At 31.5% G+C, this 24,254-nt stretch overlaps 2 protein-coding genes across 2 annotated transcripts; both read right to left on the reverse strand.

Moving 5' to 3' along the window:
• LOC108912655 (myrosinase 1-like) lies at positions 1-6,687 on the reverse strand. Its single transcript, XM_018717960.1, has 9 exons — positions 6,608-6,687; positions 6,093-6,175; positions 4,679-4,879; positions 3,962-4,354; positions 3,679-3,773; positions 3,259-3,555; positions 2,679-2,816; positions 2,227-2,330; positions 1-209 (listed from the first exon to the last, which is right to left on the reverse strand). The coding sequence occupies exons 1-9, from the start codon at positions 6,649-6,651 to the stop codon at positions 83-85; spliced, it is 1,482 nt and encodes a 493-aa protein (XP_018573476.1). The 5' UTR covers positions 6,652-6,687; the 3' UTR covers positions 1-82.
• Positions 6,688-12,229: 5,542 nt separating this feature from the next.
• LOC108912653 (myrosinase 1-like) lies at positions 12,230-18,163 on the reverse strand. The gene is made up of 9 exons (XM_018717959.1): positions 18,057-18,163; positions 17,665-17,747; positions 17,182-17,382; positions 15,999-16,391; positions 15,377-15,471; positions 13,845-14,141; positions 13,478-13,615; positions 13,134-13,237; positions 12,230-12,412 (listed from the first exon to the last, which is right to left on the reverse strand). Exons 1-9 carry the CDS (start codon positions 18,098-18,100, stop codon positions 12,286-12,288), a joined length of 1,482 nt encoding a protein of 493 aa, XP_018573475.1. The 5' UTR covers positions 18,101-18,163; the 3' UTR covers positions 12,230-12,285.
• Between the last annotated feature and the right edge of the window lie 6,091 nt (positions 18,164-24,254).

Consider the following 24,254-nt stretch of genomic DNA (forward strand, 5'->3'; position numbering starts at 1 on the left):
TTAAAATTTTTGAAGTTCTGTATTATTTAATAAAAAAGGCAATGGCAATGTTTTAGTTTTAATTGAAAATATAAACTTTTGTCTATTCCTCACAAGTGTCTACCAAACAATGAGTCTCGGCAACCTTCTTGTAGTAAGCTGCAGAAGTTTTAGGTGTTCTCGTCCTGTTAATGCTGTCGAAGTCTACATGGTAGAGCCCGAATTTTTGTCTGAAAAGAGAAAACAATTAAAATAGTATAAATCATTGAATTGATTTTCATATTTTTTTCAGCATGAAACCAGTTACATTAACATTAAATCAGATTTAATTAAATAGTTATTTTATAAAATAGATAAATTGTATTTTATTTTGCAAAATTAACGTACAACTAAGACATTTAAAATAATTTTAAAGAAATATCCAAAAGCAGGTAACTCAGATTATCTAAGTCATGCATGCGTTTCAGATATAGTTTTTCCGATATCAATTGAAGAACCAACACATTCACAATATGTACCAGGTTCGGTCGCTGACGCAGCAACTCGGCATTGAAATATTTGAAAAACTTTCCCATATTTATTTAGCCATACCCATATACAGGTCTGGTGGAACTAAACGTGGAGGTGGTAGAAATGTATACGACCGGTTGAAGAATGCGAGCGCGGGCAAAGGAAAACAAAGACAGTTGCATTGGGTTACTGGGCAAAAAATCACAGCAGTTGACAAGTGGTTGATAAATTGCCCAGCAGTGCATTGCAGCAATGCGGAATTTGGTGTGATTTAGGTAATTTTAATTTATTATAGGCACCTTCTATTAATCATTCATATTACAATTGCGAAAGGGAGAAATAAGAGGGATATTTTGTTTACCAATATTATCACAACATGGCACTTTGGAGATCTTTTGAAACGGAACAAAACGAAATTTACCATCAATATAATAAAATTGTTTGTGGACATAAATGATTAAAATATGTTGTTGGCCAAATGAACATATAATAGAAATTTTCTGCAAATTATATACAAATTATTATAATTTTTTACCTTTAGCGGAAAACTTTTTTAGGGACGCCTATGAAACTCATTAAATTTGATTGCTCGGTTTTTTTATACACGTTCAACTGACTTCGGAAAGACTATACTATGTGTTTTTTACTTGTTATTTTTCGAGGAACTTCGTATATTTCTGAAAAAATTACCTTGATACACTGAAAGAAGTATCCAAATGTAAGTAAATATCAGATTTACTTACTTTTGGATACCTAAGGCATGCATGTATAGCAGATATTATATGTATTCCAAAAAAATTGCTTATTACTTTTCGATGAACTTACGTGTAACCCAGTCCCCATTCGAAGTTATCCATAAGACTCCATGCAGCGTAGCCAATTACATTCACTCCATCCTCTATAGCACTTCTTACATTGCTGAGATAATCCTACAATTAATCAGTGTCGATAAAATACTCTTAATTAAAAACGAATATTTGAAATTCCCCTACATTTTCAAATTTTAATTGTTTGTGATTGTTAGATTTTAGTACTTTTCTTCATCATTCTGTACGAACACTTAGAATAATAAAATAAGCATATTGTTTTAAATGCAGTAGACCTGACATTTCTCTTTGTTTTTTTATTTTTTTAGTAAAGAAAGTTTAGTAGCATAGGCAACATTACGTTTTATATTTTATGCAACTACATTGGAGCAGATCAATCTAATGTGCCAATGTATGAGAATCGACACAGTTTTAGAATTACCAAATAGATATATAACATAAATATATTACCCTGTAAAAACGAACTCTTTTAACGTCATCTATGACGGAACTATTATCAGGGATACCATTTTCTGTAACTATAATTGCTGGATTGTTGTAGGTTTCTTTCAACCAATTTAAAAATTTTCTTATACCCCATGGAGTTATCTAAATGACAAAGGAAAATATTTCACTACATCATTTTATAATAATAATAAATAATATTAACAATATACATATAGAACAAAGACCATATACCGTACTTTCACGGGAAANACTGACTTCGGAAAGACTATACTATGTGTTTTTTACTTGTTATTTTTCGAGGAACTTCGTATATTTCTGAAAAAATTACCTTGATACACTGAAAGAAGTATCCAAATGTAAGTAAATATCAGATTTACTTACTTTTGGATACCTAAGGCATGCATGTATAGCAGATATTATATGTATTCCAAAAAAATTGCTTATTACTTTTCGATGAACTTACGTGTAACCCAGTCCCCATTCGAAGTTATCCATAAGACTCCATGCAGCGTAGCCAATTACATTCACTCCATCCTCTATAGCACTTCTTACATTGCTGAGATAATCCTACAATTAATCAGTGTCGATAAAATACTCTTAATTAAAAACGAATATTTGAAATTCCCCTACATTTTCAAATTTTAATTGTTTGTGATTGTTAGATTTTAGTACTTTTCTTCATCATTCTGTACGAACACTTAGAATAATAAAATAAGCATATTGTTTTAAATGCAGTAGACCTGACATTTCTCTTTGTTTTTTTATTTTTTTAGTAAAGAAAGTTTAGTAGCATAGGCAACATTACGTTTTATATTTTATGCAACTACATTGGAGCAGATCAATCTAATGTGCCAATGTATGAGAATCGACACAGTTTTAGAATTACCAAATAGATATATAACATAAATATATTACCCTGTAAAAACGAACTCTTTTAACGTCATCTATGACGGAACTATTATCAGGGATACCATTTTCTGTAACTATAATTGCTGGATTGTTGTAGGTTTCTTTCAACCAATTTAAAAATTTTCTTATACCCCATGGAGTTATCTAAATGACAAAGGAAAATATTTCACTACATCATTTTATAATAATAATAAATAATATTAACAATATACATATAGAACAAAGACCATATACCGTACTTTCACGGGAAAACACTACACAGGGGGTGCGTCGGTCAAACTTGTGCGGCTTCAGCGGTGGAGATGTCGATCTCTGCGTACAACGCTATGGCGTACGTGTACGTGATAACATCAGTCATGTTGCAACACTACGTTTACACCCAGCGCTCCCCACCCTATCGAATTTACGAACCCGAACGCAGCTAATGTAGTACGGTGAAAGTACGGTATATGAATTGTCCATTGGATTATATTACTACAGATACTAGCTCTGAATCTTTTTTTTATGTACCAGTTTTTTAAAGCTGTCATTATAAACGAGTACCTATTTAATTTTTTTTAGAGTATTTCTAGTAATAAAAAAATACCTTGGAAGTAGATATGGAAGCTGATTCCCAGTCATCGGGCTGATAGCCATCAATTCCTAAGTCGTAGAAGTAACTTGGTTCCGCAATTGGAACTTCGTCCTTGGCTGCTGCTAGCATCGAAGTATACATATTAACACCCATGTAATCGAAAGTGCCGCTGATGTATGCAATTTCTTCGTCGGTGAATGCCGGAAGACGTGACTGTTTGAAACCTTCAGCTAAACTACGTTCTGCAATGCGAGTCTTCATTATTTCTGGGTAGTCGCTGTTATAGATAGGATTTGCATACCATCCAAACTAAAAAAATGTTTTCAAATGTAAATAGTTTTCAATTTCCCTTTATCCATAAATATTATGTATATCGTATTTCAGTGGTTTAAAATGAAACATACAAATGTGTAACCATCTAATTGTACTTACGTCGAATTGTAGTGCTCTCTCAGCAGCAACTAGATCTTCTTCACTGTCAGAAGCAGGTTCGTACCACATAGTATCAATAGTGATTGATACTTGTCCTAAAAACAATGATTATTGTTATATAATAAGAGCATATCTTGACATTGTATTGATTGCATCCTCAAATGCGATACATTTTATTATTTCCATCCCAACAAATGTTTGAGTCACAAAATGTTGGAAGATTTCTGTATTTTAAATCTACATAATATCATCTATTCGCTTTTTAATGAAATTAATACAGTACCTTGTTGTGTAGCCCTAAATTCTTGGTCATATATATGCCAAGCCTTAGCGTGAGCCTGGAGTATGTGGTGGGCACACATATAGTCTCCTAATCCTGTCAATTTAATTCCTGGAGCATTATACCCTAGGCCGTAACCTCCTATGCAAATTTGGTATGGTTCATTAAATGTCAGCCAGTATTTCACGTTGTCTCCAAAGAGTTCGAAGCATAGCCTTGCGTATTCAGCGAAAGCTTCTACTATGAACTCACTTGGCCATCCCCCGATATCCTGCAAGGGTTGTGGCAAGTCCCAGTGGTATATGGTGATCAGGGGTTCGATGCCGTTATCTTTCAATTCTTTGATTAAATTCTGGTAGTATGTCACCCCGGGAAGGTTAACTTTGTTCACAAATCCTAGAAATCACAATATAGATTTTTAGTCATTAATGAAATAAGATTTAATGTATGAATGCTAATATGCTGTTATTAATCAGTTGAATTCTTATAAATATTATCATGATATAAATACTAATGAATAGTAAAACGGATACAACCAAGAAATTAAAAGAATGTGCTAATAGCAAAATGCGAATTTAGATGATACCTAGTATTGCCCAGTCCACTCCATAGCATACTTTTACAACCATATCTCCTTGACTAATGATGGATGTTTTTCGGTTTTTTATAGATATAAGATGATGAATTGAAAGAAATATAGTTACTAAAGTATAAAAATACCTGTAGGAAGTATTCTTGACCAGGATAGTGAGAATCGATAAAAATCAACGCCTAATTCTTTCAACATAGCCACGTCTTCTTTGTACTTGTGATAGGAATCACAAGCTACATCACCAGTGTCATTATTAGCAATTAATTCAGGGCTTGAGTGTATATGGTGATCCCAAATATTTTCACCTTTGCCATCTTCATCCCATGCACCTAGAATAACGGATTTAATTTCGTTACTAAAGAAATACTTGAAAATATTGCTGGGATGGTCGTTCTCCATTTTCATATCCAAATAGACAATAATACATTTTAAATTTCAGTCATACAAAAATTTTAAAATGACAAAGTATGTAATCAGCATTTATGCTCATTGCCAATATACTTTTAATAAAACTTAGGTACTTTACCAATTCGTTAAAAACAGGTATCTTACCTGATTTTATCCATTATTTTTGACTCCTAAAGCCGATTTGCACTATATCTCAAATCATGTAACGCTACAATTGTACGAACAATTATATTATTTGGGCTCAACTAACGCTACTATTTGGCGCGGTCCTGGTGACACACTTCTTTTGCTACAATATTATGAATAAAGCATGAGCTGCCGTCGTATCACTGTAAGCAAGAACCGGTCACAGGAAAGTCATATTGCTGATTATTCTATGTATTTGTGCAAAGAACGATCCTCGAGGTGGATAAAAAATTAATTGAAGAAATTGTACATAACAAAGATCTGACCGATCAAACAAAAGTACAAGTATGTTGCGACATTATCATGCACTTTGTATTACCTAATTAATTGTACATATCCTCTTTAATTCATCTCTAACAATTTCAGTTCTTATCTTAAGCAAATAGATAACTATTCTGGTGATAACCACTCGTAATGTAGATTTTTTTGTCAAATAATATGAAATTTTATTGAAAATGTAGTGAAATGTATGTTTTGTCATAGGAAAATACTGAAAGAACTTCGTTTTATCGTCAGTAAATTCTTTATATAGAGTAAAATTCTCACATAGTTGCTTTTAAATATCGAGTGCCTTCTTTTCTTATTTTGCATTTCTTCTTCACATATTGCAATCGCAGTTAAATTGAGTTTAGAGAAATGTCTAAATGCCTCCAATGTTTACTTCTGGATACGATTCGCAATAGAATGCACTAAAAGTGCGTGTCACTTGAGCATCCAGTGTAAATACTGTTCAAAATTCTTTAACAAGAGTGTACTATAAGCATTCTGTGACCTGAGAGCCTAATTTGTATCGACTCTTTTATAGCTTCATTATGCTTTTGAAATAAAAAAGCGTGGCAGTTGAAAAAAAATGTTTCAGATATGTTTCTGTAATATATAAATCAAATTTCATAAACAATCTGATACAATCACAACTAATGTTATTTATGTCACAATAAATAAATTTACCTTCTACTTGATAAGAGGCTGTGGCTGCACCAAACATAAAATCTTTGGGGAAAAGTTTATTATTAGTTTCATCTTGTGCTATGCTAAAAAATATGTAAACATTATATATTGATCAATATTTGACACCACTAACTTGAGTTTTTACATACTGGACTGTAGTTCGCAAAGTAGTTGTTTTCCACAGTTCAAAAATGCATACCGTAAAAACATTCATATATTCTCTATGTATGCATTTTTGAAATATGTACCTACATAATATTCGCTACAGTATTCATTCAACATTCGAAACAGGAGTTACAACTTTTGAATTTTTATTATTATATCGCATTTTGTAACAGTTCTCTATATTTTATTTCACTATCAGTATACTAAATATAAATTTAATTTTTTAACATTTTTTAGATTCAAATTGTGTTTTTTATTTCAAAATACAAATGTTGTAATAGACATTTCTTAACAAAATATTGAATAATTTCTTACACATGCCCAAGTAAGTAAAGTGTTTGGGAACTCACCTAATAGCAAGCAAACAACAAAATATAAAACCTCTTACAGACATGATTAATGCAATTTATTCACTTAACACGTACCTTATATATATCATAACTTATTACGACTCATATTTTACAAGTACTCCTCAAATTGAAGTAGCTTTCGTAAGTACATAAAATGATAAGCTTGGAAATACTTCAGTAAGAAAAAGTATTGAATATTGATTACAATAATGACAACGTAGAATTAGTTTATTTGTGATATGTTTGAAGTACTAAAATTACTAAGCTCTTATCAAAACACTAGAGCTTAGTGACTAAGCCGGTGAATATTCCAGTCAAATTAGAGTTTAAACGTGAAAAAGTTCTTAGTACACATTTTATTGCATTTTATGACGGGGAAGGGTATATAGAATGATAATATCAAAAAAGTAACTCGAAAAGACGGTCAATCCAAAAACCAATATGTGTTCCAAAAGCCAATTCGATTCACCGTGAAATTGTTGCTCCAGGTATTTGTTAATTAATTCCGTTCGTTTTTTTCAACTAATTGTTTAATTACTAAACGTTAATTTTAGAAGTTACATAATATTGTTATAGGTCTAATCGATCCAAAGAAACGTATCGAAAAAGAAAAATTTAAAAAAGTTGAAATTAAGTAGTACTTTACAACTAACAAAGTAGGACGTGTAAAACAGTGTTATAGCCACTCGGGAATTCGCTCTCTTGGCATTAAATAGAGCATACTTTTTATGGTAATTAAAAAAAGGGAAATCGCCTACGCCTCTCTATTCCCAATATAACGTTTTTTATAACGTGTGCTGTTAATTAACTATTGGACGTATCGGGAAGGGATATTAGAGAGAATTAAAGAACGAGTTAAACTTTTATTTTCGGAAAGTTTTACATTAATAGTTGTAATATAATGTAATGTAATTTGTAAATTACAAATTTCTTTACACCAAAAAGTAATTTGAGTTTCAAACTGACTCCATTTAATAGAAAATCTGCGATAGAATGGAGGAAAGTCTGTTATTTGTGCATTAATTTAGAGAAACTGTGTAATAAAATCTATAAAAATGTATTGCTGGTTGCCTATTTGCTATAGAGGCCTCTTAACCTGGTGTAGAAATCCTTTTTAAACATAGTTTATAACAGATATAAGGCAAAAATTGTAACCTGTTCATGCTTCGATTTCAAATAAAAAAGTCTTATGATTATATTGAAGTCTGTAGGTATGTACCAACTAAAGCTATAGGATCATTTACATAACATTCTACCACTCATCTACCCTTTTATGCAGAAAAAATGGTACACATAAATTTTAAACTTGTTCTTTGTTCAGAACACATTGGAGTTGTTATACAACGTCTTTAAGAGTATAGAATTTTTTTTAAATAAAATATTTATAGATCGGTTTAGTATATTTGATAACGGAAAAGTATAAATATGCAATGGTTCCATGACAATCTTGACTTTTCTATTGTACAGCCTCGCTAAATAATAATATTTATTTACGGATCAGGTAGTAGGTAACAAAATATGTTTCATAAAGTAAAATAATTACAGTAAATAAATAAGCAAAACCCAAGAAGATCAATCTTTGTGTTTGGAACTAATTGATAAGTAAATTTTTTCTTAAGTCTAAATAGGTACTAAATTTAAGATACATATGAGACATAATAAAAACATGAATACATGAAAATGATATACAATTTACAGATATAAAATAACAATATTAAAATAACACAATCTAAAAAACAGAAAAAACTAAAAATAAATAAAAATATTGCGCAAATTATTAAAGCAAATATGTGATATGTAAAGGGTGTCCCAAAATTCACGCAAAAAGTAATTTTGATAGAAAACACAGTTTTTTAATTAAAAATTGTGAATTTTTTAATTAAAATTAAGTTTAGAGTTATATGTAGAGGGTAGTCCGAATTTTATGCAGGAATCTTCGAGGGCACACATATCTCTTTGAAATAATAGATGTTTGCCTTATAAACATAAATCTGGAACGGTTTTGTTTTAGAGAAAAAGGGTTTTGAAGTTGTTCAAAAAAATTGATTTTTTGTTGATACAGGGTGTCCCGTTCATGTTTCAAAAAAACTTGTGTGCAAGTTCTTTGTGGAAAAATAATAGGGGTAGTTCATGTAAAGTTTTTTCTTAGATGCTTTGTTTTCGAGATACAGTGTGTTGAATTGGTTACTTTCCAGATGGTTTTCCTTAATTAACTTTAAATCGGCTAAAGATAAAAATGTCAAAATTTGTAAACGAGTAAACATCAACTGTGCGTTAAGAATAATGGGCAAACGGTTTCTTACTGAAAAGCAGTGTCGTCGATACAGATAGTTACCTGTATCCCTCCAGTATCCCCTCCTGTATCCCCTCCAGTTGAGGGGTACAATCGAAAAAAAATATGTTAAAGGTCAAAATTTATTACATTTCTAAACGGCTCTGTAAACTCTAAAGCATACTACAAAAAAAAGGTATACTTGTCGAAATTCGGTAGCATGTACCATTTTGGAGTAGAGTAAACTTTACTTTTCAGATAACTCCAAATATAGAAGTTAAGAGGGTTTAGATCTGACAATCTAGCTAGCGAAGATACTGAACCCTCCGCATCATTATGGTTGACATTGGTATTTGGTCTTCGGTCTACCCATCGCCCCATATAATTTTCATTAAGCCATTGTTGTATTATTTTCTCAGAATGCACAGGAGCACCATCCATTTGTACTACTGCTACTTTTTCGTATATTTAACAGAATACCGTCTAATAATACAAATATAAGGTTTTCTAGAAAGTTAGAAATGACTGGGAATTTAGACGCGGTGGCAAGAAGAAAGATCCTCAAACTTTATTGCGAGTCACACAAAATTCTTGTTGAAAAGATCTTGTCCGAATTTCACGAAGATTTTCTTGTAACTAAATATGCAGATTGTGAAAATTTACTATCCCCCACCTTGTGAACGTAGTTTGATTGGTCCAAAGTATTTCTAGTAAGAATTCTAGAATATATTGTGACTTGTTTAACAACCACTGACAAAAAATCAGGTCACTCTCTGCATCTCCTGGAAGTAAATGGTACGAATTTCTGCCATTCTTATGTAGAACTCTTAAAATTTTCGATTTACTCACCCCAAGTTGCCGAGACGCTCACCAAAACAGATGAGAGCGACGAGTGTAAAGAATTTTATTGATGTGCTTACAAATTATACTTACTTTTAAGCATAACATAAATATTCTTGTAATATTATTATGATTAGAAGTGTCTGTCACAAGGGGACTTGTATTGGTATGAATAACTTGAGATCGGCCAATCTTAGGAAAAAAATTCCAGTTACCATTTTTATGTACTTTGAGCATTAGAATATAAATCCGTAACAATAACTTGTAAAAAATACAGTAGCATAGGTTTTTCCATGTAAAAAGTGGTGACCGCTGTCCAGTTGTACACCACTGGTTGAACCTTTAGCGCTCATATTAGGGAAATCAAGACTTGCTATCATATATTATCTGTACCAAATTCTATTGAGATCAGTTAATAGATTCCGGAGATATAAACAGAAAATAATTTTTAACACAGTTATTAGGGTACTCAAGTCAATTTAAATTGTAATTTTAAACCATTATTTAAGTATCTTTGGGAATCTCATTAATTCACATCTGATATTTTGTTATTAGTATATTGGTAGTTTTACTTTAAAAATTTTTTGTTTTCATTTAGTTGGTAATCCGTAGAATTGTAGAATGTCAATTTTCAATCTCATTTAACATTTAACCTCACTTTATTTCACTCTACGTGTTCGACATTGTTAGTCAATTTCTATTTCTTTCTCGTGTTATTTACCAGTAATTGATGTTATATTTAATGTTGTATATTGTTATGTCGAACTTATTAAGATTTTCAACGTTTCCTAAATATTTTTTGGTATCTAAAATTTAACGTAAGTAAAAAAATTTTTTGCTTTATATAATGTCATTTCAACCTCTTGTTGATATTTTAGGAATAGCTCCGATGATGACTATGTAGTCGAAAGCGCTCAGCTAAGATTTTAATAAAAAAAAATTTTATACACACTTTAACATACAAATTTCTTTGGCTTTTCTTTTAATCACCGAAGTGTGTACTCAAGATACAGTCGTTATTTTTTAAAAATAAAGATGTTTATAAATGTTCGAAATCCAGGCTATTATTTTCAATACAGAAATTCAACCTTCACTGTGTGCTTAGGTGGATTGTTTCATAAACGCATTTAGTTTCGGTAATTAAATGTCCTTTCGTTAGCTTCGTGTTCCTCAATTCCTTGCATTATTTAATTAGCGAATAACTTGATAACAAAAAAATATATCGAACCCTTTTTGGCATCAAAATGTATCTATTTTTATGCTCTTCAAACTAACCTATAAAATAAACAACACTTTCGTTGAAAATGTCAAACTTATACTATATCCATCAATTTATTGTGCTGAATTTATTTATAAAAGTAAAACTGTAGCATTGCATTTAAAATTTTTGAGAAAAATCCATAAAACGGCATTCTTTTGAAATAACGCCATCTACAGGTTTCCATATTGAGGTAAATGATATTTCGCATTCACCTCGATAAAGCATGAATAGACCTTTCCAACGAGGTATAACATTATGGGCTTTTGATGAGCCAATCCTTAAACAAATGCGATTTTCTGATCAGACATTAGGGGATTCCTCCACCCTTTCTAACGAGATATAACAAAATGTCAATAACAAAAGTTATGCGCAATTAATCCGGCTATCCATATTTGTAATATTTAATATAACTGAATAGGAAACATTTCTGGTAGTCCAGGCGGTATCTGTTTTAAAAAGGGTATACTTGGGTAAAACGCATATGATCGGAGATTTTTGCTTTAACGGCTTCAAAATAACATCAGAAATGATAATTTTTCTATGCAAATAAAAAAAACGTGCTTAATTTTTATTGCAAAAAAGTATAAAAAACTAGCAAAAAAATTCATTTTTTTCTTGGATTTCTCGTCGACAACTTAGCAACTATTCATTTTAGACAAAAATGGAAAAAGGAAAAAAGTTTTGTAATTAAATTTTGATCAAGAAAGAGTTAGTTGCAATTCGAAAAAATAATTATTGTTATTGCAAAAATCGGAAAAATCATTTAAAGAATTGCAAAAAATGCTAGGTTATTTGTCAATTTTTTTCAGACACTTGAATAATACCTAGGATCTTCATACTTTTCCCAATTAAACTTCTTAGTGCATAGAATCATCACACCAAATTTCATTCAATTCGGTTCGATAGTTTTTGCATAATACCTAATTGTTTAATTTTTTTTCAATTAAAAAATTTTCAAAATCAAATTTCTAAAAATCTAAGGCCTTCGAATACTTGAAAATTTCACCACAAAAAGGAGAACTCTCAAGCTTATAAAATTATATTTTACTTTCCATTAATCGAAATTTTATTTACACAATTTTCACTTCAATTAATTAAATTTTTAATTTTACTTCGTTTTCATACTTTGAAAGGTTGCTAAGAATTTTTAAATATTTAAAGGTATAATGCAGGGATATAATGACGTATTATAATCTAATTTCAAAATATTTATAAAATTCTACGGATTTTTTTTAACTAAAACTATATATTGCTTTTTTAGTTTTATTTGAAAGTAACTACAAAACAACATATCTAAATATTTGTTTATTCCTCACAAGTATCTACTAAGCAATGGGTCTCGACAACTTTCTTATAGTAAGCCACAGAAATTTTGGGCGTCCTAGTCCTATTAATGTCGTCAAAATCTACATGGAAGAGCCCGAATTTTTGCCTGAAAAGAGAAAATTTGTTATATTGCACAAAATTATTGATACCTATACTGTTTATTTTAGAAATTAAAATAGTATAAATTATCGAGTTTTAATTTTATGCAGTTATTTTATAAAATAAGTGGTATTTCGTTTTGTAAATTTAATATAAATACTGAGAAAATTAAAATTTCAAATAGATGAAGTAATACTGAATTATAAACATTAAGATTTTGGGTGTATTGGTAAAAATATTCGAAAGTAGGCATTTTTAACTACAAATTATATCTGTTACAATCACTTGCAGTATGTATGTATATATGTCGGAGGGGTGGTGGAATTGTTTTCCACCGCGGAACTTAGGCCTTATTAGGCCCCTTGTATACCCTCCTTCATTACTCGAGTACTTACTTTTCTTCAAACCATCCTATTTTACTTCACGGATGGCTTGGTGGCAAAGTTTCGTACAGTTTATGTATGATAGCATGGTCTTGAGTTACAGAGATTTTCTTGCTCTGTTCATCGGGGACAACACGCGTGCGGCAAATGTTGGGCGACCCAGGTCTCTGGTAGGCTGCCACAGCCATGTCCCCGAGCCTGGCCGTAGGTCACTCATCCAAATTCCAGCCCACGTCCGTGATGTTTGCCTCGGCAGATCGAAATCCGCCGGCCAAGACACCCGGCTAGGCGGTCCCCAATCACTTGTAGTACCTACTTGTAATTGTTATGATTCAAACAACTTACGTGTAACCCTGTCGCCACTCGAGGTTATCCATAAGACTCCATGCAGTGTAGCCAATTACATTCACTCCATCCTCCATAGCACTTCTTACATTGCTGAGATAATCCTACAATTGATTAATGTCGATAAAATAAATTCAAAGCGATCATTTGAAATAGGTTAAAAGTATACCGCTCCCTTCCAAACAAACATGACATATTTTGTTTGGTACATTTTAGAGAATCCGATGCCAATGTCACATTTTTGAATTTAGTTTTGAAGGGATGAATCTAATTTCGTGAAATGTGTGAAAATCAGGCAAAATACCGATTTTCAACGATTTATTATTGTGAATTAAATTTATTACCCGGTAAAAACGGACTCTCTGCTCATCTTCTAAGGTGGAACCGTCATCGGTGACACCATTCTCTGTAATTATAATTGCTGGATTGTTGTATGTCTCCTTCAACCAGTTTAAAAGTTTTCTGATTCCCCATGGAGTAATCTAGATTTGTAAAGAAAAATATCTCATTAGAATTACGTTAGATAAACGAAAATATTAATGAAAGCAATAATACATTTTTATTTACTACGCTACAAATGAGAAATCTATTTTCTATTGCGTTGTAATAAGAAAATGTATTGGATATTAACTATATCTACTCCTATATCATGTACGAAAATAATTAGTTTACTGTTTAGTTTTTGTAAGCCATTATTAAAGAAAGAAATACCTTCAACCAATAAATGGAGCACGACTCCCAATCATCTGACTGGGAGCTCTTAATACCCATATCATAATTGTAATTTGGTTCTCCCACTGGTACTTCGTCCACAGCTTCTACTAGGATCGAAGTATACATATTAATACCCATGTAATCGAAAGTGCCGCTAATGTAGGAGATTTCTTCGTCTGTGAATGATGGAAGACGGGACTGGTTGAAGCCTTCAGCTAAACTACGTTCTGCAATGCGAGTCTTCATTATTTCTGGGTAGTCGCTGTTATAAATGGCATTTGCGTACCATCCATACTAGAAAGACATTTGATTGATTAATGTATACTGCAGATATTTAAAACGTTTAATTTGATAAAAGTGATTCAGTCATTAGGCAACCATGCACCGGCAGTTTATTTAAAGGATTAGATTCTTCCTGGAACAAACTGATTATTGTCCGCGTGAACAAATTTAGTTGAGAATCGAATCCGATTTGATGTGAATCAACAACTTAAATAAGCGAATTTGATCGATTCCACAAGTACACTGAGGTATTAATTTTAGAACATAACTATGTGCAGTCCCTAGTAAAACACAAATAAAAAAAATGTTACATTTGTAATATATTTTTACTATCTTTGAATTCGTTAATATTCAATTCTTTGAATAAATCGATGTGGTTAAACTTATTTCCATTAAGACTCATTTTCTTAAATCCATTTTGAACATGCATCTTTTATGGATAAGATTGTCAGACAACCATCTGCGTTCCAAGAGTTGCAGTTATAATTACTCCTTCCCCTCCCCCTCCTTGTGTACCTAGGTATAAGCACACAAACTTTTTCAAAGGATCGGAGGAACTTCTTCAAAGGAACTACTTACTTCAAAACTGCGGAATAATCTGTTAATAATTTCCATTTAAGGATTAGGCTCGTTAAAATCATTTGCCTTATGAATTGGTGAATCGTTTAGCAGACTGAATCTAATAATCCCAGAAAGACTTTCTTTGAGGTGTCCCAAACCCAAATCAGTAAAAATTACAAAAATCACAACATGGCTATCCAAGATATTGAAGTACAAAGTTTTTTGCAAATATCTCGCGTTCCATGCATCGGAGATCCATAACATCAAGATTGGTGCTTGCTTCAGAGCATTCAAGTCCGATTTTTCTGCAACCATACCTTGCGTTACAACCTTTTCGGTAATTGCAGAATATACCAGTTTTGCAGATCATTTAATTCTCTACAACTTTTAAAATAACTTCATGGACGTCCGATGCATAGGAAGCGGGATATTCACGAAAAAGCGTCTTCTTTGGAAATTTGATTTTGAATATCTCGAAACGGGAGTTTATGGATGTCCGATGCATAAAACGCAAGATATTTGCAAAAAACCTTGACCTTCAATATCTTGTGTAGTCATATTGTGATTTTTGTGAATTTTGCGGATTTGGGTTTGGGAGACCTCATATGATTTAATGATAAAGTTGTCCTCAAAACAACAATTATAAAATTTGTAATTTGTATAATCATGTAATTGTTTGAACTTACAGTGAATTGTAATGCTTTTTCAGCTGCAGCGACATCTTCTTCACTGTCGGTAGCAGGTTCACACCACATAGTATCAATAGTGATTGATACTTGTCCTGAAAATAATAATTATTGTATTTTAAAAATAACGAATCTATTAATAACAAAAAAGAAATAATATAAGGTAAGGTACGCTAAGGTAAGGCAATAGTATAAGGTAAGATAAGATAACAATATAAAGTAAGGTAAGTTAATAATATAAGGAACCTAACCTAAAACTCCTTTTAGTGAAGATAAAATAAGAATTCCTCATCGTCTCGATTGAATCAACAAATTTCATTTAAACATTATCATCCTCAGATTACATAGCTTTATCTAACAATATATTACTTTGTCTTCTGTTAGTGGTCTACATTATATTGATATCACATCTCTTTAGTTTATAGATAATATTTAACACGAATTTTGAAAACTACATAATGACTCGTCTATACCTTTTGAAACAACTACCCTCAGAGAACAAGCTAATAAACATTTTCTAAACATTTGAATGTTCTAATATAAAAAATATGTTGCAGATATTGAAATAAATTAGATTAATTAAATATCTTAATTATTATTATAGTATTATTAGTACTAGTACCATTTTGCGTAGTTCTAAATTCTTGGTCATATATATGCCAAGCCCTAGCATGGGCCTTGAGTACATGATGAGCACATATATATTCCCCTAATCCTGGCGATGCAATTCCTGGGGCAGTAGATCCTTGGCCATAACCATCTAAACAAGTTTGTTTGGGTTCGTTAAAAGTTAACCAGTATTTCACGTCGTCTCCAAAGAGTTCGAAGGATAGCCTCGCGTATTCTGCGAAAGCTTCCACTACGAACTCACTTGTCCATCCTCCTAAGTCCTGTAACGGTTGCGGCAGGTCCCAGTGGTATAAGGTGATCAGGGGCTCGATGCCGTTGTCTTTTAGTTCTTTGATTAGGTTCTTGTAGTACGTTACTCCGGGAAGATTTATTTTATTTACAAACCCTAAAAATTATAACATTTCGTTTATAAGAAGTTGGTACTGTTCTGAAAAAGATAATGTTCCTGAATTCTGTGTATTATATGCTTCCAATACGTTTTCGATGAATGTGTTGACTTGTATGACGAAGATGGCTTATGAATACAAAAATTAATTAAGCCTATGTTTAGAACTTTTTGTAATATATCTCGAAACTTGCACTGACACTTAAATACAAAAATTTGGACTGGCCTTATTTGGATTACAAGCTTCTAATAAACCAATTTTAATTACCTAGTTTGTTTATTTGCATTTCCACGCTATATTTTAAAACAAAATGATATTCATTTTGATAAAACAATTTTTTAAAATAATGTAAAGACGGATCTCTCTAACAATAAAAACAATATAATTAAAATGTGCCTTTAATAAAAAAAAAGTGCCTACCAAGATTTTGTTAGATATGTCACACTCACAACACATTATTTTTTGTCCAGTGTAGAAAAATGAGGAAAATTTAACTCAAAATCAGCGAATAAAAATGTCATAGGCTTATTCCAAATTAAAAACTCTCCTATCTCCGTCATTGATTGACATATTCAGTAGATTTCTGTCCATATTTATGGCAGTTAAGTCACTAGCGTAAGGTTCAACAATCTAGACAAACATCTTACAAAATATTTGAATAATTGTGATTTTTTGTTTCTTAGACATAAACACAGCAACCATACAAAATAGAGATAAAATAAATGAAGATGGTATTTTATTTGATCTGTATACGACGAACAAATGTAATTGCTAAAGTATAAAAAATACCTGTAGGAAGTATCCTTGACCAGGATAGAGAAAATCGATAATAATCAACACCTAATTCTTTCAACATAGCCACGTCTTCTTTGTACTTGTGATAGGAATCACAAGCTACATCTCCTGTGTCGTTATTAGCAATTAATTCAGGATGAGTGTGCGTATAGCGATCCCAAATATTTTCACCTTTGCCATCTTCATCCCATGCACCTAAAATAACAGATTTCTTCTTTATAACTAGATAAATATTAGAAAATAATGATATAATGTTTTATTTCACTTTTCATAAGATTTAAATAGCCATATATTATTTTGTTTTACTTTTATACAAAAATTGTAAAAGGAGCCCTGACTAGCATAGTGTATAATAACATTTAAATGCTTATAAGATCTATTATTTAAAATAAATTGTTCATCAGGAGGTAACTCTAAATATATTTGCTTTATTTTTCCTTGTTTATAGTCAACTGATCTTATAATAATAAAACTTACCTTCTATTTGATAGGAAGCTGTGGCTGCACCAAACAGGAAGTGTTCGGGAAAAAGCTTATTATTAGTCTCATCCTGTGCTATGCTAAAAAAAAGTTTAAATATCAAATTGATCGGTGATTATCACTGGCTTGGGATCCCAAGCAACGTTTGAATATTCAAAACTATCCCACGTTTTGGGACAGTTCAGTTAATTATTCTACTTGTACAAAATGGTGTTTCAATGTGAGAATTTTAAATACAGGAATTATATTTTTTATTCAAATGGTTGTGCTTTGTTTGCTGAAAAAGCAGTAGAGCTTAAAATGATGTCTATTATGAGACTGCTATAATAAATATTTTTTGACTGAAATAATTAAAAGTTTAAGTAAATGCATGTATTTTGCGAACTCACCTAATAACAAACAAGCAGCAAAATATAAAACCTCCGAGAAACATGTTTGATGCTATTAAATGTTTCAGATTGTGGTCTATATGTTATGTATGTCCAAATTACTTTATTACAAATATTTTACAAGTGCTCTCAGTTTCAAGTACCAATATTTCATACATAAAATGGTAATTATTCCTTAAAAGTGTAAAAATGTAGAGTATCTGAATTACTTACAAAAACATTGACAAAGCAGGATTATTTATCTTATAAGTGCTGAATCGATTGAATTGAATTGATTATCAAAACAACGTGAATTATAGATTAAAGACAATAAATAGAGAGTAAGTTTAGCAAAGTGATGGAAAATATTGTTTGTTCTAATACCGAATTTATAAAATTTAAATTTTAAAATTTTTGTATTGCAGAGAAAATAATATATACGGTTCAGTCCAGTGGTATAAGGTGATCACGGGCTCGATGCCGTTGTCTTTTAGTTCTTTGATTAGGTTCTAACATCTAATTTATAAAATTTATATTTTAAAATTTTTTGTATTGTAGAGAAAATTATATACAGGGTGGTTCGAATTTTATGCAGGAAACTTCGAGGGCAGATAGATCTCTTTAAAATAATAGGTGTTTGCCTTATAAACATAGATCTGGAACAGCCTCGTTTTTGAGATACAGGGTGTTGAAATTGTTAAAAAAATGATTTTTTGTTTATATCTCCGGAGTCTATTAATCGATCTCAATAAAATTTGGTACAGGTAATGTGTGATAGTACGCCTTACATTCCCTAAAATATGAGCTATAAAGGTTCAACCAGTGGTGTACAACTGGACAGGGGTCGCCCTCTTTTTATAAAAAAAAACTACACCACTGTATTTTTTACAAGTTATTGTAACGGATTTATATTCTAATGCACTAAATACGTAAAAAAGGTAACTTGAATTTTTTCCCTAAGATTCACGGTTCTCAAGTTATTCATACCAATACAATCCCCTTGTGGCAGATACTTCAAACCATAATATTACAAGAATATTTATGTTTATGCTTATAAGTAAGTGCAATTTGTAAGCAGATCAACAAAATTATTTCCACATCACCTGTGAGGTAGTGTTCCTAGTGTGTTTTAGTTTCTCCTGGAGGCTTAATCCACTATCTTTACAAATAAGAACAATTTAAATGAAAATAATAATAAAAATACATTTACCAAGCAACGACAATTAAACAAGAAATGAAATTAACGTTACGTATTTGCAGCAATTGTTCAAAATGCGAACCATCCACATCGATACATTTCTGACAATTTCTATTAATGATTAATGGAATTACCTAACTAATATCATGTGGTGGTTTTCTTTTAATTCATTACACCCCTCTTCTATTCGCTGCAGTAGTTGTGGTGGAGTAGAGTAAACTTTACTTTTCAGATAGGTAACCCCAAACGTAGAAGTCCAGGGGGTTTAGATCTGGCGATTTGGCTGGCCAAGAGACTGGATTCTCTGCACCATTATGGTTGACATTGGCATTTGGTCTTCAACCTATCCATCGCCCCATATAATTTTTAAGCCATTATTGTATTATTCTCCTAAAATGCGCAGGAGCACCATCCATTTGTATCCAGCTATTTTGTGGTATATTTAATGGAACATCCTCTAATAATTCAAATAGATGGTTTTCTAGAAAGTTTAGAAATGCTGGGAATTTAGATGGGGTGACAAGAAATAAAGTCCGAATTATTCCGAGCCAGAAAATTCGTTGAAAAGATCTTATCCGAATTTCACGAGGATTTTCTTGTGACCAAATATTGTGAAAATTCACTACCCCTCGCCTTGTGAACGTAGCCTCATCGGTCCAAAGTATTTCTAGTAAGAATTCTGGATTATGTTGTGACTTTAAAACAACCACTAACAAAAATTCAGGTGTGTCTACATCTCCCGGAAGTAAATTTTGCACAGGTTGTAAATAGTACGGATTTCTACCATCCTTATGTAGAACTTTTCAAATTTTCGATTTACTCACCCCAATGTTCTTAAAATTTCATTTCTGTGTCTTTCATTGAGCCGTCGTGATTTTCCAAATATCGTTTTAATCCAAAAGATGAAAGCGACGAGTGTAAAGAATTTTGTTGATGTGCTTACAAATTGCACTTACTTTTAAGCATAAACATAAATATTCTTGTAATATTATGGTTAGAAGTATCCGCCACAAGGAGATTGTATTCGTATGAATAACTTGAGAACGGTGAACTTTAGGGAAAAAATTCACGTTACCTTTTTTACGTATTTTGTACATTAGAATATAAATCCGTTACAATAGATTGTAAAAAATACAGTGGCGTAGGTTTTTTTTATAAAAAAAGGGTGACCCTGTCCAGTTGTACACCACTGGTAGATCCTTTAGAGCTCATATTTTAGAGAATGCAAGGCCTACTGTCATCCATTATCTGTACCAAATTTTGTTCAGATCGGTTAATAGATTCCGGAGATATAAACAAAAAATTAATTTTTTTTAACAACTTCAACACCCTGTATCTCTAAAACGAGGCCGTTCCAGACCTATGTTTATAAGGCAAACACCTATTATTTTAAAGAGATCTATCAGCCCTGGAAGTTTCCTGCATAAAATTCGGACCACCCTGTATACGGTTCAGTATCATTTTTGGCGTTTGGGTAATATCTAATAAATTTAATAAATTCAAATTTATTGCATACATTAGGATATTATAGTCCAGTCTGTTCGGGATGAATGTTTTATATGTATAGGAACGCTAATTTTTGTTGAAAATAGTTCTAAATATTATGTAAAATGATAATTGCGATATGCGCCCGCTGAAAAATTTGTGGATAATTGTTAACGCAAGAAAATGTATAAAAATAAAAAAGGTGCAATTTTCTCCCTTCTTTCATGTATAACTCGGAGAATATTGACATTAGAGAAAATAGTCAAAGGAAAAAAAGTTTTTTTTTGAGATTCTCTTCGAAATAAAAGTAGCCCGAAATTTTTATGTGCATTATTGTTTCTGCAATACGGAATAGACCAAAAAAAAAATTCGTGAGCAGCTAGTGAATTATGCTGCTCCGCTCGCATAGTCCCCCTACTCCACACTCTTTGACTCCCTGCTCGGTTCCTGTGGAATGTGTCAATCTTTTTTCAATTTTCATAGTTATAAAGTCTTTGCGTCAAACAAACAAAATCACTTTTGATTGTTATCGTACAGTACGTTGTTTTGCCGTAAACTCGCTTCAACTTTGAGCTTTCATATCTCGATGACGATTCATCGTATCCACAAGATTCAAAAGTGAATTTTGTTCGTCCATGCTTCCTCTATTTGATCCTATAATTACATTTGAAGAATATGCAAATATGGTAGCTATAGCTCTAAATGTTTATAAGTATTTTTTCGAAGAAATTTTGAAAAAATTCTTTCTAAAATGGACAAAATCGAAAATTTTTAAATGGAGATTGATAGTTGAGACTCCAAAGGTTATTGGTTTTACCGTAAGAAGAATTGAAAAATAAGTGAAATTCTGTATTTTCTTAATTAACAATTGAATTGTGTGAAATCCACCAGGACGATTTCGATTAAAAAATTTCTGCAATACTACTATATCATGAAGTACTCAGAACCATACTTTTTATATGGCTGCTCTAAAGTCAAGGTCCGAAATAAATTCATGAAAAAAACATCTTTTTTCACGAATTTCTTTTCGGTCTATACTGCACATAAAAAATGCACATACAAATTTCGGACCAGTTTGAAGAGAATCGCAAATTCTCCGAGTTACACATGAAAAAAGAGAGAAAAATGCTCCTTTTTACTTTACTATATTTTTTTTTACATTTTATTGTTCTAACAATTATGCACAAGTTTTTCAGCGGGCATGTATTAATTAGTATCATTTTACATAATATTTAGAACTATTTCCATAAAAAAAAGTTACTATATGAAACATCAATACAACCTACTTTTAAAACATAACGACTGGACTATTAAGGCAAACAATAATTCTAGTTCTACTTCTGATTTAATCTTCTTTAAAAAATGCATTGTTATTGATATTACTATATTTTAAGAGAATTAGAAATGCTTTGTTGTTATTATTTTATGTTATGAAAAAATATCTTAATTGTTAATTTTATTGGAAAACTTTAAATGGTATTGGCTAAATTTAACATATTAATAAATAATAAAATATCAATTCGTATACAGATATGCTCAGAAAATATTTTTAATACGACCAACAAAACTTGATGTTAATTTCAAGCTTTCTTTGCAAACGTAATCAAAAAACATCTAAGTGGTAGCTAAAATATTTTGGAATTAAGATATCTAATATCTATAATGAAAACATTTTGCTTGCTGTAATATGTATAAGTAGGTAACGATAACGTAATCTTGATTAGAAAATTATCAATGTTTTCCATAATATTATCTAATACAGCCTTGGTACTTCAATTAAAATTGCGAAAAATTACGTGTCAAAATATTGTTGATCATTGGATAAGTATTCAAATCTTATTAGAGATTATCTTGGAAATACAAATTGGATGGTGAAAAGAATTGCGTAAACAAACATTTACTGTATAATATACAAATATATTTATCAGAACACAAATATATATACAGGGTATTTCAGGATTAAGTCGACAAACTTTAAGGAGATATTTCTCATAAAAAATAAGAAAAAAATCAAGTATAATTTTTTTCCAGAGACGCTTCATTTTCGAAATATAGGGCATAAAAATTTTTTAAAAAATTCGAATTTTTTAAATAACTTCTAAATGAAGAAGGCTATTTAAGCCAAATTTGGCATGACACATCTTCTTATACCATTTTTCCATAGAAGTAGAAGTCCCGTAAGCAACCAGTGGCTGAGTTATGGGGACTCAGACTCATTAAATTATAAAACAAATTAATACGGCCCTACTGAAAATAAAAAATGACGCTGTTTTTAGATAGAACAGTTTGTTATTGACAAAAAGTGTACATTCACTTTTTTTCCTAACTCTTATAGTTTCATGGCAAAATTGATTTTTCGGAAGGGTGCTTCTGGATTCTGTCGATAAACTTTAGGAAGACGTTCCTCATAAAACCTAAAAAAATATAAAAATATAGGCAACATTTACTCGAAGGGGAATTTTAAACCAAACAAACAACAATATTTGGTCCTACGAGAATCCACGGGCGGTAAGGGAACATAGTTTTCAGCATGAATTCCAATGCAACGTATGGTTGGGTGTGTTGGACAACACTATAGTTGGTCTCTACTTCTTTCCGCATCGGTTAAATGCTGACATATGTTTACCGAGTTCCTTGAAAATGGTTTTCAAGATCTGTTAGAAGATGTACCGCTTAATACTCGAATGAACAGTTGGTTTCAACTAGATGGTTGTCCTGCCCATTTTGGTAGAGGTCCTAGGGAGTGGTTAAACATTAATTATCCCAGGAGATAGATTGGTCGTGGAGGACCTGAAGTGTAGCCCGCACGTTCACCGGACTTGACACCGATAGATTATTTCGTTTGGGGTGCTGTTAAACAAAAAGTGTACGAGGTGCCAGTTGATACCCTAGAAGATCTAAGGACCAAATTATTATAGTAAGTTTAACTTACAGTTAACTACCTGTAAGCTTAGAATGTGATTTGTTACAATTAAAACATACCATCGCCAACACATTCTAATCTTTTAGTTAGTTAACTGTAAGATAAACATACTGTAATAATTTGACCCTAAGACAGCGAATAGTCGCTTGGAGAATGCGTGTCGAGAATTAACTCCAATTCAGTGTCGGCCACTACCTCCATAATTAGAAGATGTGCTTGTCTACAGTCCGGAGGCGCCCATTTTGAACAAAATATTTTTTAAATCATTTCATTTTTGATTCACTTTTCACTTTGTCTAGGTATAATATTAATTGGTAATTTTTTGGTTGTTTCAATTTACAAATAAATTTTCATGTATTGTTTGCCATCTTATTTTATTTAAAAGTACACAACACAAGTAAATGAAGTGACTACAAACCGCCTGAAAAAATTTAGGAGTATTGCAAGGGTCGTTACGTTGTCGCATTACGACATAGTCACATTAGATGTTAGGTACTTAAATATTTCTATTGTTTTCATCAATATCTAAAAAAACACCCTATATCTCAAAAACAAAGCATCTCCTAAATAATTTTAATACTATTGGTTAAACCCAAGGGAAGGGGAGACAAAA

Source organism: Anoplophora glabripennis, unplaced genomic scaffold (assembly GCF_000390285.2).
Source record: "Anoplophora glabripennis isolate ALB-LARVAE unplaced genomic scaffold, Agla_2.0 scaffold1016, whole genome shotgun sequence".
Lineage (NCBI taxonomy): Eukaryota > Metazoa > Arthropoda > Insecta > Coleoptera > Cerambycidae > Anoplophora > Anoplophora glabripennis.

What these genes read in the sequence shown, in the direction of transcription:
- LOC108912655 (XM_018717960.1), bottom strand. Translation starts at nt 6,651, where the DNA reads ATGTCTGTAAGAGGTTTTATATTTTGTTGTTTGCTTGCTATTAG. An exon ending in AGCCTCTTATCAAGTAGAAG is followed by an intron (nt 4,880 to 6,092) that starts GTAAATTTATTT and finishes CCGTTATTCTAG; the next exon opens with GTGCATGGGATGAAGATGGC. An exon ending in AAAGAGTTCGTTTTTACAGG is followed by an intron (nt 2,331 to 2,678) that starts GTAATATATTTA and finishes GATTAATTGTAG; the next exon opens with GATTATCTCAGCAATGTAAG.
- LOC108912653 (XM_018717959.1), bottom strand. Translation starts at nt 18,100, where the DNA reads ATGTTTCTCGGAGGTTTTATATTTTGCTGCTTGTTTGTTATTAG. An exon ending in GTCAAGGATACTTCCTACAG is followed by an intron (nt 16,392 to 17,181) that starts GTATTTTTTATA and finishes TATAATTTTTAG; the next exon opens with GGTTTGTAAATAAAATAAAT. An exon ending in ATTTAGAACTACGCAAAATG is followed by an intron (nt 15,472 to 15,998) that starts GTACTAGTACTA and finishes TATTATTTTCAG; the next exon opens with GACAAGTATCAATCACTATT.